General features: G+C 38.1%; 1 protein-coding gene across 3 annotated transcripts in view; it reads right to left on the minus strand.

Annotated features, from left to right (window-relative positions):
- UGGT2 (UDP-glucose glycoprotein glucosyltransferase 2) overlaps positions 1-18956 on the minus strand; it is a 194487-nt gene that overhangs the window by 82535 nt on the left and 92996 nt on the right. For all 3 annotated transcript variants that reach the window (XM_055335813.1, XM_055335812.1, XM_055335814.1), the window contains 4 exons: positions 16708-16827; positions 15357-15442; positions 14670-14805; positions 8264-8395 (listed from right to left, as the gene is read on the minus strand). In XM_055335813.1, coding sequence (XP_055191788.1) covers positions 8264-8395; positions 14670-14805; positions 15357-15442; positions 16708-16827 — 474 coding nt within the window. The remainder of the gene's footprint in view (positions 1-8263; positions 8396-14669; positions 14806-15356; positions 15443-16707; positions 16828-18956) is intronic.

Genomic DNA, 18956 nt, shown 5'->3' on the forward strand with positions numbered 1-18956 from the left:
GGACAGCAGCAGGGAAGGCAGCAGGAAAATGGGAGCTCTAACGGAAGTGTGGACTCGCACACTAAAAAAATAGAACTTAATGCTTCTGAGGAATGCACTGTGTCCTAATCTTTACAAAAGTCCTTAACATTCGTGACTTCAGGAGACAAGGACTGCAGACACTTTAAAATAGTAACACCACAAAAATGTTCATTTCACTACTTAACTTTTTAAGAGTAAAAGTGGGTTTCAGGTTAAATATGGTAGATTTGGGTTCCTGTGTGGCTCAGTGGGTTAAGCATCTGCCTTTGGCTCAGGTCATGATCGGAGGGTCCTAGGATTGAGCCCCACCTCTGACTCCCTGCTCAGCAGGGAGTCTGCTTCTCCCTCTGCTTTCTCTCTCCATCTCAAATAAAATCTTATAAATAAATATGGTAGATTCATTCACACACATGCTCATCTCTTCTTGCTTCACACATTTCACTCAAGTTGAAAATATAATAGAAAATATGAGCCCACAAGGTAAAGAAAAACAGGAGAAGATAAAAAGCAGGTAAGCAAAGTAAAAAGGGAAGTTGCCTCTGTGGAGACAGAACAGAATGTGAACATTTTTCAGCAACCCTGGAGACACTTGGTACCTGGACAGGAGGATGAGAGCAAAGAGCAGGCACCAGCCCAGGCAGCTGCATCTCCAGGACCCCCTCTCAATGCTGAAAAGTCAAACTGTCCTGCTTCTTCTCTGCTGAAACTAAATCACAGAGGCGACCTGGGGTGAGAGCAGGCAGAGAAAGGGGATGGAGACCAGACAGATTAAAGTGCCCATCCTTCACACCTAGGTCACACCACATCCTGTTCCAGCACACATCCTATGCCCTCACCTCTTACACCTGAACCCTCTCCACCCTCTCATCTGCCACATGTACTCCTTCTAAGAGAAAAATAAAACATTCTTATTTGAAGAATCTGCTTTAATTGAGAAAGTCAGCTCAGCTCCCTGAGTGAGGCTCACCAGTTCAAAAGAAACATGTATTTGTAACTAGCTCTTTAGGGTTTTATACTCACATGTGAAAGAAAACCAGGTATCATAAGACATTTGACAAATGGTTCCAACACAAAAGAGAGAAATCAGGATGAAGGAGAAAAGGGAAGCATAGAGAAGGCAGAGGTAATGCAGGGAGCAGAACAACACATCCCAAAATTAACACTCTTACATAAAAAATATATTGTGTCCATGAAAGAAAAACTAAATGCTGTAAGCTAGGAATAGGATACAAGAAAGATCTCCAGAAAATTTTAAAAAGTTGAATGAAAAGGACAAAGGAATAAAAAAAAAGAAGACAAAGCAAGTAGAGACTCGACTGAGAAGATTCAGAGAGGACAGAGAAAATGAAGGAAAGCACTAGAGAAATAGCAAAAGTTCCCAGAATTGATGGGACACAAATCTCCAGTAGGAGTTCACCAATACTTACTACACTGAAGGAAAGAGGATCAATACAAAGATATACCATCATGAAACTTCCAAACGCCAGGGAGAAAGATTCTAAAACCTTTCAAACTGGATAAATACATAATTAAAGCAGAAAGACAAAGGAATTAAAATCAGAATGATTACTGGTCTCTACAGCCTATTAGGAGATAGGAGACAGTAATGACAGCTTCCAAAACTGGAAGAAAAAGGATTAACCAGTCCAATTACCAATAAGATGGTAATGTAGCATAAGATTAAAATAATTTTTCTCTCATGCATGCTTATCTGGGAGACAAGTAAAATCAGAAATAAATAAAAAAATAGGGAAAGGTATAATACTCACAAAACCAGAGATAAAGCAGAAACCTATAAAATGAGAGTGGCAAAGGGAGACCCAGAAAGGAAGCTGTACTTTAGGTCCAGAGCATGGGTGCTGGTTTGTTAGCTGCTATGTTTAAGTAAATTTGTAAGAAAATTTCTGGATAGGTAAACTTACCAATCTATTGACTATCTGGATATATTTGCAATAAGAAGAATACTATGCAACAAACAGGTTAAAAAAAAAGGAGTAATTCTTTAAAAAAAATCAAGTTGCTAAAAAATGGAAAGAAATCATAGTATTTGATTTACTAAGCAAGGAATACCTCAAAAGTCACACACACACTAAATATTCCCTTAAGCAAAATGTGTTAAAAACAGACCTGACAATCACCTGGTTTGCACTGTATAGGCCTTACCATTTCTTAATGTACTGAAATATTTCTGTACCAGCTGGTAAATAGCTGCTGTCCTGGGATGACAATTGCCACTTCGACCTCTCTCCTAGATCCTCAATGTCAACATGGTTCAGCCACTACACAGTGACCGTTAGCAGGATGGCCTTAAGACTCCATTGCAGCTCTAGGATCTGCTTCTGGTTGGCTCTCTGACTTGTTGCTCTTGAAGCCACAACCGTTTTTTTTTTTTTTTTAAATATTTTATTTATTTATTCATAGAGAGAGAGAGAGAGAGAGAGAGAGAGAGAGAGGCAGAGACACAGGCAGAGGGAGAAGCAGGCTCCATGCAGGGAGCCCGACGTGGGACTCGATCCAGGGTCTCCAGGATCACGCTCAGGGCTTCAGGCGGTGCTAAACCGCTGCGCCACCGGGGCTGCCCCACAACCGTTTTTAAATATTTTAAGTTATGCCTCTGGACTTGGAGAGACCAAGTGAAGGTAGGGAGGTAGAAGGGAGCTCAATCCCCAGTTGCTACAACAGGAACTCAGCAAATGTATCTAAAACTTAAGATGTCCTGTACAACGGGAGGAATACAAAAGAATTAGATTTATCTTGTTGAAGTAGTTATAGGTCAGTTGGAAATGATATTTACATCCACATATGGTATGAATGAAAAAAGGCAATTAATGGAAAATAACAATATTGCATTGTGAATACCAATATTTAAGGATAACATAGTATTATTCAGATGACGTTTTATGGCAACTGATACTAAGTAGTTGGTTTGGGCTGTATAATACCTGAAATTCATTTGGATCACAGCAGATACTGCTGTTAATATTTACCTAGAACAGTCATGAGTAAATGAATCCATTTCCTTCCACATACAAGTTAGATTATGAATAATATTTTAAACTTTTAAAGAAATCTATTGCAATTACATAAACAGCTTGACTATTTCTTACCAGCTGTTCTCAGGAATGTATTTTACCTTAATGCACTTAACAGCCTCAGGGACACAGATGTTATAAAAGGCTTTAAATACTATAATTAACTTGAACCAGAATTGGTTCTTAAGAAACAAGGCATATACAACTTAGTAACAAATCAGTAAGCAGTTTCAGATTCATATAAAAAAAAGGGCAAATCAACCAGAAAAATGTTTTACTCTCAAATAAGCAGTGATTCTTAGTATCACTATTATGTATCTACCAGTCACACTTGACAGGTATGATATTTGCACAAGCCTCAGTCCCTAAGGAAGGTGAGGTCTGAATAGCAACTGTGCTGTACCACCAAGGAGCAAGCAGAGAAAAGCCCACTTCCATTACAAAAAGAACAAGAAATGGGCACCTGGGTGGCTCAGTGGGTTAGTGTCTGCTCAGGTCAAGATCTCAGGGTTGTGGAATGGAGCCCCAATGGGGCTCCCTGCTCAGCAGGGAGTCTGCTTCTCTCTCTGCTCCTCCCACCTCTTGTGTTCTCTCTCGATCATTCTCTCTCTCAAAATAAATAAATAAAATCTTTTTAAAAGACTCACTGTTTTTATATTCCATGAAGTTACATAATGACTACAGAAATTTGTGTTCCTTCTCCCCACTTGAAGACTATTCATAAAAAAATGTTTTTCTAAGAAGAGATGCCTCAATGCAACTTGGCCCTAAAATAAAGTTCATCTCGGTTGCTTTTTAGTTTTGTTTTTAACGAACTAGGGGTGGTAGAAGGGGAGGAGGGCGGGGGGTGGGAGTGAATGGGTGACGGGCACTGGGGGTTATTCTGTATGTTGGCAAATTGAACACCAATAAAAAATAAATTAAAAAAAATTATATAAAAATATAGTAATGAAAAAAGTCAATGAGACTTATTCTCAGCTTAGAAATTATGATTTGAAAAAAAAAAGAAAAAGAAATTATGATTTGGAAAAACCACTCTTACATGAGTAAAAAATTCACAATTCCTATCACACTGGCTTTTCAATTACATTGAACCTGGACTTCTGGCTTCCTGGCTTCGCTTCCATTTCTATGCAGCCTGTACACATCCCAGAGGTCTTCACATGGGCTAATCCTTGGGCCTCTTAAGCCAATGTCGTATCTAGCTTATAACATTTCAACCTTACAGCACTTTATCCAGCTGCCTTCCTTCATTCATATGCCTGGTATTTTAGACTTTCTTTAAAACAAAAGAGATTGATGCTCCTGTAAATTTATGGTAGGCAACTTGAGCACGAATTTGGCATCATAACCATTTTTATACATGGCTTTACCTTACTGCCTTTTGTAGCCCCCCGAGCAGCAATTTCTAAAACCTCACTGCTCTCTTTTCCACTAAGGTCAGGAACACAGCAGGGATGTCCACTATCACCTCTGCTGTTCAACACAGTCCTATAAATCCTAGCCTCAGCAATCAGACAACAAAAAGAAATAAAAGGCATTCAAAGAGGCAAAGAGGCACAGGCAGAGGGAGAAGCAGGCTCCATGCAGGGAGCCCGACGCCTGTGCCTATGCCTCTGCCCCCCCCCCCACCCGTGTCTCTATGAATAAATAAATAAAATCTTAAAAAAAAACACAAATAGGCAAAGAAGTTATCAAACTCTCACTCTTTGCAGATGACATCATACTACATGGAAAACCCAAAAGATTCCACCCCAAAATTGCTAGAACTCATTTGGGAGTTCAGCAACATGACAAAATATAAAATCAATGCACAGAAATCAGTTGCATTTCTATACAGTAACAATGAGAGAGAAGAAAGATAAATTAAGGTGTCAATCCCATCAATCCCATTCACAATTGCACCCAAAACCATAAGATACCTAGAAATAAACCTAACCAAAGAGGCAAAGGATCTGTACTTTCTGTACTCAGAAAAGTATTGGATACTCATGAAAGAAACTGAGGAAGACTCAAAGAAATGGAAACAGGTTCCATGTTCATTGATAAGAATAACTATTGTTAAAATATCTATGCTACCTAGAGTAATCTATACATTCAATGCAATCCCTATCAAAATACCATCAGCTTTCTTCACAGAGTAGGAACAAATAATCCTAAAATTTGTATGGAACTAGAAAATGACCCTGAATGGCCAAAGGAATGTTGAAAAAGAAAACCAAAGCTGGTGGCATCACAATTCTGGACTTTAAGCTCTATTACAAAGCTGTAGTCATCAGGAAAGTATGGTACTAGCCCAAAAACAGACATATAGATTAATGGAACAGAATAGAGAACCCAGATATGGACTCTGAACTCTATAGTCAACTAATCTTCAACAAAGGAGGCAAAAATATACAATGGAGAAAAGACAGTCTTTTCAACAAATAATGTTGGGAAAATTGGACAGGCCCATACAGAAGAGTGAACCTAGAACTTTTTCTCACACCATACACAAAACAGACTCAAAATGGATGAAAGACCAAAATGTGAGACTGGAATCCATCAAAATCCTAGAGGAGAACATAGCCAGAGACCTTGGCCACAGCAACTTCTTATTAGACACGTCTCCAAAGGCAAAGGAAACAAAAGAATGAACTATTGGGACTCCATCAAGATAAAAAGCTTTTGTGTACTAAAGAAACAGCTGTCTAAATCAAAAGACAGTGGACAGAATGGCAGAAGATATTTGCAAATGACATATCAGATAAAGGGCTAGTATCTAAAATCTATAAAGAACTTCTCAAACTCAACACCCAAAGAACAAATAATCCAGTCAAGAAATGGACAGAAAACATGAACAGACATTTCTCCAAAGAAAACATACAGGGGATTCCTGGGTGGCGCAGCAGTTTGGCGCCTGCCTTTGGCCCAGGGCGCGATCCTGGAGACGCGGGATCGAATCCCACGTCGGGCTCCCGGTGCATGGAGCCTGCTTCTCCCTCTGCCTGTGTCTCTGCCTCTCTCTCTCTCCGTGACTATCATAAATAAAAAATAAAAAAAAAAAGAAAACATACAAATGTCCAACAGACACAGGAGAAAATGCCCCACATCACTCGGCATCAGGGAAATACAAATCAAAACTACAATGAGATACCACCTCACACCGGTCACAATGGCTAAAATGAACAAGTCAGGAAACAACAGATGTTGGAGAGGATACAGAGAAAGGGGAATCCTCCTACACTGTTGGTGGGAATGCAAGCTTGTGCGGCCTCACAACGTTCCTCAAAAAGGAAGGTCCTCAAAGAGGTTGAGGTTGTGGAGGTCCCTCAAAAAGTTAAAAATAGAGCTACCTTACAACCCAGCAGTTGCACTCCTGTGTATTTACCCCCCAGATACAAATGCAGTGATCCGAAAGGGCATCTGCACCCCAGTGTTTACAGTGGCAATGGCCACAATAGCCAGATTATGGAAAGAGCCCAGATGTCCATCGACTGATGAATGGATAAAGAAGAGGTGATATATGTATATATAATGGAATACTACTTAGCCATCAAAAAAATGAAATCTTGCCATTTTCAACGATGTGGATGGAATTAGAGGATATTATGCTAAGTGAAATAAGTCAATTGGAGAAAGACAATTATATGATCTCATTTGTATGTGTCATTTAAGGAACAAAACAGAGGAGCACTGGGGAAGGGAGAGAAAAATAAGACGAAATCAGAGAGAGAGAGAGAAACCATAAGAGACTCTTAATCACAGGAGACAAACAAGGGTCGCTGGAGAGGAGGGGCATAGGGTGATGGGTACCTGGGTGAGAGACATAAATGAGGTCACGTGATTAATGAGCACTGGGTGTTATATAAGACTGATGAATCACTGATGTCTACCTCTGAAACCAATAATACCTCATATGCTAATTGAATATAAATAGAATTTAGAAATTTAAAAAAACACTTCACTGTTCTTGTAAAGTTCTATCCTACCATGCAACCCACTCTCTCAAATGGCCTTGCCTCCTTAGTAATTTCATTAAGTAGATGTTTAGTGATCACATACCATGTTCCTGGGCACTGCGCCTGCAAGTCCCAATAAGAGACATGATCCCTGCTCTTAGAGAGGATGTAGTCCAGTGAGAAGGCAGGTGATGGAACAGCCCATTGTCACAAGCATTATGCAGGAGTACACAGTACTACTGTAGCATGTGATGTTAGCACAATGTCATGGGGAGGGTCAGAAAAGGCTTCCCAGAAGTCCTACCCAAAGTGTTATTTTCCCCCAAAGTAACATTAAAGCCAAAAGCCCCAGAGAAGCACACACAGGTGAGAAGACAAGGGAGGCAAGGTGCATGAACCCTGGGAACAAGCACTCAAAAGCCCTCTGATGAGAAGGAGGAGCCCATTCAGGAACCTGTACTGATCTGCCCACGTGGTGAGAACAGAAGAGCGAGGAGAGTTGTGAAAGGTGAGACTAAAGAGTTGAACAGGGATGGAATCAGGTGAGACATTATAATGTCAATAATCCTGAACTTTGCTGTTAGCATGGAGAAATATTACATACATGAGAGACAGGATCAGATCTGTAGCCTAACAACTTATAAAATGCAGGAACTCATCTAAAAAACTTGGGATCTGCATGGGCATGAGAAATTCAGCCCCAGTGATGTTCCATCTTTCCAAGTTTGGTTCTTGTCCTAGCATTTATCTAAGAAGCCAGCTCTCCACTCCTTCCTAAGAAAGTATAAATTAGGGAAGCCCTGGTGGCCCAGTGGTTTAGCGCCACCTTCAGCCCAGGGCCTGATCCTGGAATCCTGGGATCGAGTTCTGCGTCAGGCTCCCTGCATGGAGCCTGCTTCTCCCTCTGCCTCTCTCTCTCTCTCTGTGTGTCTCGAATGAATGAATGAATGAATGAATGAATGAATGAATGAATAAATAAATAAATCTTTAAAAAAAAGTATAAATTACATTCTTTAAAATTCTACATTCAAGTTCCCTATCCTGTAAATCCTGATAATTATCTTTTCTTGTACTTTAAGAAAGGTCGATAATGGCAATTTAAGTACTCGAAAACAACTTTTGCATCATTCAGAGGTCTTAAATCTCCTTTAGAAAGAAGGGAGGGTCTAAAACCCAAATCATGAGTTAACTATATTGACATCACTTATTCATGAGATTATAGTAAAAGTTTCTTGGATCATATTTTTGAAAATCTGCATTCCAACTCACCTTTCTGTCATTATCATATTTAGAATGAATTCCCAAAACATCCCAAATATTAGCATCTGGAAATATATCTAGGAGAACACTCTTCACATTGTCCACAGTGAGGATATTGTCATTCTTCACTTTTTGGTACATCTACAGAAATAAAGGTTTTATAATTAATTTTCATCTTACGGCAATTAGCTTTCTTATCCTGAACATGCAGATTTATAAAATAAAAACACACTTTATACTTTTAAGTTCTAAGTATACCACATATGTACATATATACACATGTCCCCCACCCACACAGATAATTCATTTTAACCACACAATAGATCTCCCAATAAAAATGGTTTTGTGACTATTTCATAGCTTTCAAAAATATCATAGCATGTTCTATTTTGCTCAAACTAGTTACTGTGATTCTTAATAAAATAATGGCTCCCTTTATTTAAATTTTTTTTTGTTTTATTTATTTATGATAGGCACACAGTGAGAGAGAGAGAGGCAGAGACACAGGCAGAGGGAGAAGCAGGCTCCATACACCGGGAGCCCGACGTGGGATTCGATCCCGGGTCCCCAGGATCGCGCCCTGAGCCAAAGGCAGGCGCTGAACCGCTGCGCCACCCAGGGATCCCGGCTCCCTTTATTTAAAAAGGTATGTATAAAATATTTTAAATGACTTTTTTCAGAAAGGCTTTATTTCATTCCTGATTGCTCTCCTGTAAAGACCTTGACTAGGTTTCCTCTGTACCTCCATTCTCCCCCGCCCCCACCTCAGTTATTGTAAGCAGAGTGGCATGATATAAGCTGTAGCTCCTTTATTTTGTTTCATTTCTCTTTCATTATAGACCCTCTTCTATGCCCCAGACATTCTGCTAGGCATAGGGAAAGGGGCAGCTCTGCCTCAAAGAGAGAAGGTATGTCCGGGCAGATGTCTCAGTTGAGACATAAATATGAACACTGACCTCGCATTAAGACATTCTGGAGAAAAAACTTCCCAAGGAGAAGAAACTTGTACTTACAAACACCACTTAGTAGCATTTTGATATATGGATATCTCTCACTTCTCCAAAGTTCATGTTATGACACCTTTTTTTTTTTTTTAACAAGAGTGACATAAGTATCTGTTTTCACTAACCCAAAAAAAAAAAAAATCCAGAGAGGATCTTTGCTTTTATGAAAAATGTTAGAAAATGAAAATAGCATTCGGTGTTTGTTTTGCAGTGAGAGTGGCCCTGCCAGGCTCCATCCCCAGGAACTACAACTCTGGGATCTCACCATCAAGCTGCCAGAGCTTTGAACTGTGTCTGCAAACATCTGTGCTTTCTCAATTTATTCTGTGCATCATTAGCAAGATATGTCCTAAGGTGTAAAAAAAAGCCTAAAAGAGGTTATTTTTGGTTCTTGAAAATACTCAAAAACTTTTCCATATAAATTGATGGTGACTGCTTCTTTCCTTTACACCATTTGGACTTAGTACATAAGGTTTCATAGGAATGCTTTACTCTCAGAAGCCGGGGAACCTGCATCAGTCGAGAATGTTGTTTTGAGGACACCCAGGTGGTTCAGCTGGTGAAGTGTTTGCCTTTGGCTCAGTTCATGATCTCAGGATCCTGGGAACAAGCCCCAAGACCTGTCCCACACGGAGCTCCCTGCTTAACAGGGAGCTTGCTTCTCTTTCTCCCTCTGCCCTTTCCCCCTGCTCTCGAGTGTGTGCTCCCACTCTCTATCTTGCACTTAAGCCTGCCTCTCCAATTCACTTAAAATCATTGCCAGAGAGAGCTGATGGAAGGCCCATGTTATTCCTCATGATAAGGAACCAACATTCTTCTTTATTTCCCTTTTCTCACATAAACCTGGCAACCTGCTCCTTGAAGAAAAGGCACAGGTCTGTAATTAGATCCCACAGTTTAGTTTTATAAGTTTCTTAATTTATAGGTAAGAAGGTAAGATTCCTCCTTGCATCAAGCAGAGTATGCTATGATTTTAGTAACTGAACAAGAAGCAAAAATTTCAGCCTTCTGTAAAACAAACCGGGATTAGAAAAATGAGATTTTTGAATAAAGCAAAAATTATATATGAAAAATTATTGAGATTAGTCATCTTACAAATTAGTCATTTTAAAATAGATATTCTTAAGTTATCTAAGGCAGGGAGAATGTCTTGCATAAGCTACTTAGATATATAATGAGCCAATGTTCTTATACATTTTTAAAACTGTAAAACTGTTATATACCTTGGTAAGCAAAAACAGCAATTTCAGGTCTTTACTTCTCCATATAATTTTTTTTCTCTCTTTAGCTTTATTAAAGTATAACTGACAAATAACATAGCAATTCATTTAAACTGTACAACATGATGGCCTAACAAACGCATAGTGAGGGGATTCCCACCACTGAATTAACTAATATATCCATCATGTGACACAAATTTTCCCTTCTTTTTGGTAAGAACACTAGAATTCTTCTGGCAAATTTCAATTCTACAGTACTGCATTATGAATCACAGTCACCATGCTGTACATGAGATCTGCAGAACTAATTTGTACCCTTTGATCAGCATTTCCCCATTTTGCCCATCTCCAGGCCAACCACTTTTCTACTTTGTTTCTAGGAGTTCAGCTTTTTTAGATCCCACCTACATGGGGTATTATACAGTATTTATATTTCTTTGATATATTTCACTTAGCCTAATGCCTTCCAGGCTCATCCATGTTGTCACAAATGATAGGATTTCCTTCATTTTAAAGGCTGCATAAGGGCAGCCCGGGTGGCTCAGTAATTTAGCGCCTCCTTCAGCCTAGGGCTTGATCCTGGAGACCCGGGATCAAGTCCCATTTTAGGCTCCCTGCATGGAGCCTGCTTCTCCCTCTGCCCGTGTCTCTGCCTCTCTCTTACTCTGTGTCTCTCATGAATAAATAAAATCTTTAAAAAATAAATAAAAAATAAAGGCTGCATAATATTCTGATGTATGAATACATACATACATACACACCATACATTTTTCTTTGTCCATGCATCCACTGATGGATACTTAAGTCACTTCCATACCTTGGTTATTGTGAATAACGCTGCAGTAAATGTGGGAGAACAGATAACGCTTTAAGATACTGATTTCATTTCTTTGGATACACAGCTGAAGTGGGATTGTTGGTTCATACTGTGGTGCTATTTTAAATTTCCTAAGCAACTTCCAGACTGTTTGCCATAATGGCCGTACCAATTATATTCTCAGAGGGTTCCCTTTTCTCTACATGATGCTAGCATCTTTCAATCTGTTTGTCTAATAACAGACCCCCTACAGGTGTGAGGTGACAGCTCACTGTGGGCTTTGATTTACATTTCCTTGATGACTAATCAAGTCTAGCACCCTTTCATATACCTGCTGGTCATCTGTATGTCTTGGGGAAAACGGCCATTCAGATCTATTGCCCATTTTTAAAATTGGGTTGTTTACTTTCTTTTTTTTTGTTTTTTTGCTATTGAGTTGTATGAATTCCTTGTATATTTTGGACATTAACTTCTTATTGAATAGGTAGTTTGCGAATATTTTCTCCCATTCCACAGCTGTTTTGTTTCACTGATAGTTTCCTTTGCTGTGCAGACGCATTTTATTTTGATATAAACCCCTTGTTTATTTTTGCTTTTGTTGCCTTTTCGTTGTCAAGTCCAAAAAATCATTGCCAGGATCAATGTCAAGGAACTTACCCCCCGTGTTTTCTTTTAGAACGGTTTCAAGTCTTATGTTCAACTTTTTAATCCATTTTCAGTTAACCTTTGTGTCTGGTATAAGATAGGGATTCAGTTTCATCACTTTGCATGTGGATATCCAGTTGTGTCAATTTACTACAATCTACTTCCTACTAATCCTAACTTTATGTTATCAAAATATCAAATTTTAAGTACCAATACAGATCCATTTAATCCTTCATTCCTCTGTACAATTATTGTCATATGTTATATATGTTAAAGTTTGTTTTGTTTCATCTTGTGCAATTTAAACATGATAAAATATATTCTTCTAGCCTTTTGTATGTACCATATATTTACATTTTATTTACCTCTTCTTGTGAATGTGAGTTACCATCTGGTGTCGCTTCCTCTCAGCCTGAAGGATCTCCTTTGGTAGTTCCAAGAATTCTATCTGTGAATATTTTTATTTTGATCTTTTTGCAAGGATCATAGTTCATGTACCTCTTGTTGAACTTCTGAAAACTGACTTATTTCATGTATTCTGTCCAGTTTTATACTTGCTTACTGTGAGATAGTTAATCTGATTACCCCATTGTGGCCAAAGCTAAAGCCTTAAATTACTTCTGCATTCTCAAACATGCATTCAAAAAATATTCATCTAGTATGTAACATACATTTTTAAAAATCTTAATCTTATAAGGTAGGAAGAGAAAATTAAATTACTTGTAAGTTTGCATAGCCACTGTGGAGAGCTGAGTTACACAGTCAGACTGTTTTACTACATAAATACTGTACTTACTCTACCATAATCCTCTATCACGTGTCAATAATTTTCATATACTTACAATTCTGACCTTCAATTATATTCCTTTCTGATATTGTATTTGCAAATTATGTAATTTAGATAAAATAACTTTCTCATTAAAAATAATGAAACAATATTAAAGAGATTTTATAATTCACATATTTTACTAAAAGACTAGATTTTTGCTCAAATTATTCTAAATTAGTGAAGCTAAGTCATCTAAAGGACAATACATTCTCAAGAGAATGTTAGCTCAATCATGTTTTACTTTTCTATAGGCTACAAAAATTTTAGGGTTGAAGCATACGTAGCTTGAATAACCACCAATATTCACACACTTCTGACCATGGTGGAAGTCAGACTAGTCTATAGTCTAGTATGTTTTAAATATTCCTTCCTCGGGATGCCTGGGTAGCTCAGTGGTTTAGTGCCTGCCTTCAGCTCAGGGTGTGATCCTGGGGTCCTGGGATCGAGTCCCACATCGGGCTTCCTGAATGGAACCTGCTTCTCCCTCTGCTTGTGTCTCTGCCTCTCTCTCTGTCTCCATGAATAAATAAAGAAAATCATAAACAAATATTCCTTTCTCACACATTTTCACGTTTTTCCCTCTCCTTCCTCTAATTGCTTAGTATACATTTTAGGCTATAGCATATATTTAATATTTTTATGCTGCATTGTATGGAAACCTGGTTAAGTGTAATTTGGTTTTCCAAGACATTACAGTATTATGCTGAGCATCACAGAAGGTAATTCAAAAGGGTCAGTGATTGAGAAGCATGGCATCTCATTCCTCTGTACAAAAATTATACAAATTTATGTCTGATAGAAGATACTTACAGAATAGAGTCAATGGAGCAAATTAAGATAATTTAGGTAAAGAGAATTTCAAAAGGTCTTCAAGTTTCTCAGTTTTGAATATCATACCGATCCTTTCACAATAAGCAGGCCAGACTTCAAAAAGCTACATCAGTTTGAATAAGTCCCTTAAAACTCTTACACCAATAAGTTAATAAAAGTAAGACTGACACACAAGATTGACACATAATCCACAGCACTGTTTTATGGAACAAAGTGTATCCCCACATCACTGAAGTGCAGGTAGTTTCTGTGCCCCGCGAACAGTAAGTTTGTGAGGTATTCCATGGTGTTCCCAGGAGCTACTGAAGCAGGGCAGGGAGTTTATAAGGCTTTGATAATTTCATATTCTCACTTTGAAGAACCACCTGCCTTGTTGTAATAGTGAATGAACACTAAAGACCAATGAATTTTAAAACGAACAAAAGATAGTTTCTAAATTATAGTCTGACTTTCTTAAGTATTGTTAAATACAGTTCTTTAATACACTTGCTTCCACAATGGGCCGTAACAGTTTCAAAACCTCAATTATGAAATAAGCTTCCCATATCTTACTGTTCTTTAATCAAGTTCTTACCAATTACTTTTTTTTATACAATCTCTTTGTCAAACTCAGTACCTATCCTGCTATTTCCACCTCCATTTGCTGTCATGAAGTGATCTCCTTCTCTTCTGAAATTCTTTAGGAAGGGTCTACATAATTAGTCATTTAGAATATTTAAGTTTGCAGTAATCTTCTTTATTCATGTTTTTTTTTTTCCAAGACCTAGTTCAGGAATTCTTCCCTAACCATTTTCTATGAGTATGTTTTCCTCTAAACTTTATATATACAATTTAAATTCCATTAGCAGCTGGAGAAGCTCAAGTAAATTCACCTATTTTGGCAGTCTCAGTTGCCTAATTTATAAAGTGGGGACATTATGTACCTCAGTTGGGAGTTGGAAGAATTAGATTTATCTATATTAATTCCCATGATTTTTAATAAACTTTGAAAGATAAATGAGAATAATTACAGTAATAATGCAGAAAAACCCAGTATATAGTCTAAAGAAATTATACCTAGTGTACTCACTTGTACTATGGAAATAAATGCCTGTGATACATCATGTTCTTCTGCAATATAGTTGAAAGCTCGCCAAAGAGCAACGCCAACGTCATCTGTTCCATCAATTTCATCATCTGTGCTAACAATGAACACAAAACCAATTCTGGGAAAAGAAGGTGAATAAGGAACGTTAAAACTACCCCTTAAATCACAACCAATCATCATTTTTCAACATTACTAAACTATAACATGTAGATGGAAGAATATATTAATAGAGGGGATAGGGGAGTAATATATTTGAAAAGGTTTGATTTGTAATGTTTATTCAACAACATTTGCCTAACTAATGGACTCCTCTAAACTGTCAAACTGATGGTGAAATTATCTAATGATCATGATTTTCCAGAAAAATAAAGGGGAAGTGTACTCTTAACACAACCTCAGGGAAATGGATTCATCATTAGACACCCAAAGTGATCAGATCATTCTCTCAGGAAAGTAACAGTTGGTAAATGAGATTACTAAGCAGCTTTGATTAATAGAGTCTATCATAAAGGTAATGACACCTCACAGCACAGCTGTGTTGTGACAGGCATTAAAGATGACCACCACTTTGAATCCCACATCAACACTCTGTGTAATACTCTGTAGTACAACATGAACATTACTGGATTTCCTTCAGTTGAACATTTAATGTTATAAATTGACAATTACCTAAGAGGAATTTTATGATAATAGAAAAGTTCAGCAAGGTTTATAAAATCCAAGGCATATTCTTGAGCAGGATCAATAAACAGAACCTAAAAGAAAGTAGATAGTTTATAAATCACTATTGTATTTTAACACTTTGGAATTTTCATGAAATTCAAGTTTCTATTTTCTGTCACTAAAAGTATGAAACCAAGGTACAATCTTTTTTTTAAAAGAAATTTCTAGGGATGCCTGCGTGGCTCAGCGGTTGAGCGTCTGCTTTTGGCTCAGGGCATGATCCCAGAGTCCTGGGATCGAGTCCCAGGCTCAACATCAGGCTCCCTGCAAGAAGCCTACTTCTCTCTCTGCCTGTGTCTCTGCCTCTGTCTCTCTTGTGAATAAATAAAATCTTTAAAACATAATAAAAGAAATTCCTAACAATTCTAAAGAATTTTATATAAGAAGGAATTTCACAGGTAATGAAGGATTTCTAAAAGGTGCACATCTGTTAAACACAGGGAATTCAATATCAGATCACTCATCCTCTTTTTGAAGCACAGCACAAAGTAATTTTAATATTTTTATTAAAAGATTTTATTTATTCATGAGAGATACAGAGAGAGAGGCAGAGACACAGGCAGAGGGAGAAGCAGGCTTCATGCAGGGAGCCCGATGTGGGACTCTGGGACTCGATCCCAGGATGCTGGGATCATGCCCTGAGCCAAAAGCGGACACTCAACCACTGAGCCACCCAGGCGTCCCAAGTAAATTTTTTAAAATAACAAATGAAATACCTTATTCTAAATGTGCACTGGATTTTCCATAACTGTTTTTTTAAAAGAAGATAGTAATTGATTTTTGAAAAAAATTGCATTAATGTAACTGCTTGTTCTACATTGCTGTAGGAAATAACATATTCGCTTTCTTTGTGGAAAACAAAACAAAACAAAAAGCCCTAGCTAAGTGTTTTCTGCACATTTCACAGTTGTGTAAGGTTATTCAATACTGTAACAGTGACCTCATATGCATAGATGATAAAATATTTCTAGATTTTTCTCTGAAATGTACTAAGCTTTAATCTTTAATTAGTTCTTTATAATATAGAAGGGGAAAAGTTCAAATTCCTTTCAGAAAATGTAAAATAACTCATTAATTTTGCATCGGAAGTAGGAAAGCACATGTAAATAAGAAGAGGCAGATTATGTGTGGCATTGCTGGCTTTGGATGCCTTAGCAGCCACGCCATCCCAAGCTTGTTATATCAGGCAAGTATTTCCTTCCTTATTACAGATGCCTATTCACGCAGAACAGGGTTATCCAAAAAGAATGCTGATACCTTTTTAAAAGATGTCTACAAAATATCATATAAAACTCACCAAATTATGAAAATTACGCCTTATGGAAGGTATAGTTCCAGGGAATACTGGCTTGAGAAGCTCCTGGCAACTTGCAGGCCATGTAACATACAAATCATCATTTTCCAGGTCATTGATCCACTAGAAAAGAATCCAGAAATCTGTGAAAGCTATATCAAGATAACACTTAAATCATTTAAACCATTTTAATTTAAATCAGTTTTCACTTTATCAAAGTAAAAATACACAAAGTTCTAGATTTCTGATTAAATACAAGAAGCCAGTTGGGTTTTCTTTAAATTAAGGAATACAATGTGCAACAATTTTACATCCCAATGGTCTTTTATTCTTTTTGTATATTTTTTTATTGGAGTTCAATTTGCCAACATATAGGGCTTATCCTGTCAAGCGCCCCCCTCAGTGCCCGTCACCCATTCACCCCAACCCCCCACCCACCTCCCTTTCCACCACTCCTTGTTCGTTTCCCAGAGTTAGGAGTCTCTACATGTTCTGTCACCCACACTGATATTTCCCACTCATTTTCTCTCCTTTCCCCTTTATTCCCTTTCACTATTTTTTTGTATTCCCCAAATGAATAAGACCATAGAATGTTCGTCCTTCTCCAATTGACTTACTTCACTCAGCATAATACCCTCCAGTTCTATCCACCTCGAAGCAAACGGTGGGTATTTGTAGTTTCTAATGGCTGAGTAATATTCCATTGTATACATAGACCACATCTTCTTTATCCATTCATCTGTCGATAGACACCGAGGCTCCTTCCACAGTTTGGCTATTGTGGACACTGCTGCTATAAACATCAGGGTGCAGGTGTCCCAGTGTTTCACTGCATTTGTATCTTTGGGGTAAATTCCCAGCAGTGCAATTGCTGGGTCATAGTGCAGTTCTATTTTTAACTCTTTGAGGAACCTCCACAGTTTTCCAGAGTGGCTGCATCAGTTCACATTTCCATCAACAGTGCAAGAAGGTTCCCCTTTCTCCACATCCTCTCCAACATTTGTTGTTTCCTGTCTTGTTAATTTTCACCATTCTCACTGGTGTGAGGTGGTATCACATTGTGGTTTTGATTGGTATTTCCCTGATGGCAAGGGATGCAGAGCATTTTCTCATGTGCTTGTTGGCCATGTATACGTCTTCCTCTGTGAAATTTCTGTTCATGTCTTTTGCCCATTTCATGATGGATTATTTCTTGGGTATTGAGTTTAATAAGTTCTTTATAGATATTAGATACTAGCCCTTTATCTGATATGTCATTTGCAAATATCTTCTCCCATTCTGTAAGTTGTCTTTTGGTTTTGTTGACTGTTTCTTTTGCTGTGCAGAAGCTTTTTATCTTGATGAAGTCCCAATAGTTCATTTTTGCTTTGGTTTCCCTTGCCTTCATGGATGTATCTTGCAAGAAGTTGCTGTGGCCAAGTGCAAGAAGGGTGTTGCCTGTGTTCTCCTCTAGGATTTTGATTGATTCTTGTCTCACATTTACATCTGTCATCCATTTTGAGTTTATTTTTGTGTATGGTCTAAGAGAATGGTCTAGTTTTTTTTTTTTTTTTTTTATTTATGATAGTCATACAGAGAGAGAGAGAGGCAGAGACATAGGCAGAGGGAGAAGCAGGCTCCATGCACCGGGAGCCTGATGTGGGATTCGATCCCGGGTCTCCAGGATCGCGCCCTGAGCCAAAGGCAGGCGCCAAACCACTACACCACCCAGGGATCCCGAGAATGGTCTAGTTTCATTCTTCTGCAGGTGGCTATCCAATTTTCCCAGTACCATTTATTGAGGAGACTGTCCTTTTCCCAGTGGATAGTCTTTCCTACTTTGTTGAATATTAGTTGACGATAGACTTGAGGGCCCATTTCTGGATTCTCTATTCTGTTCCACTGATCTGTGTCTGTTTCTGTGCCCGTACCACACTGTCTTGATCACAGCTTTGTAGTACAACCGGAAATTGGCATTGTGATGCACCCGGCTGTAGTTTTTTTTTTTTTTCCAATATTCCCCTGGCTATTTGGGGTCTTTTCTAATTCCATACAAATCTTAAGATGATTTGCTCCAACTCTCTGAAAAGAGTCCATGGTATTTTGATAGGGATTGCATTAAATGTGTAAATTGCCCTGGGTAGCATTGACATTTTCACAATATTAACTTCCAATCCATGAGGAGCATGGATATTTTCCCATCTCTTTGCGTCTTCCTCAATTTCTTTCAGAAGTGTTCTGTAGTATTTAGGGTATAGATCCTTTACTTCTTT

This window comes from Nyctereutes procyonoides, unplaced genomic scaffold, assembly GCF_905146905.1.
Source record: "Nyctereutes procyonoides isolate TBG_1078 unplaced genomic scaffold, NYPRO_anot_genome, whole genome shotgun sequence".
In the NCBI taxonomy this organism is placed as follows: Eukaryota; Metazoa; Chordata; class Mammalia; order Carnivora; family Canidae; genus Nyctereutes; species Nyctereutes procyonoides.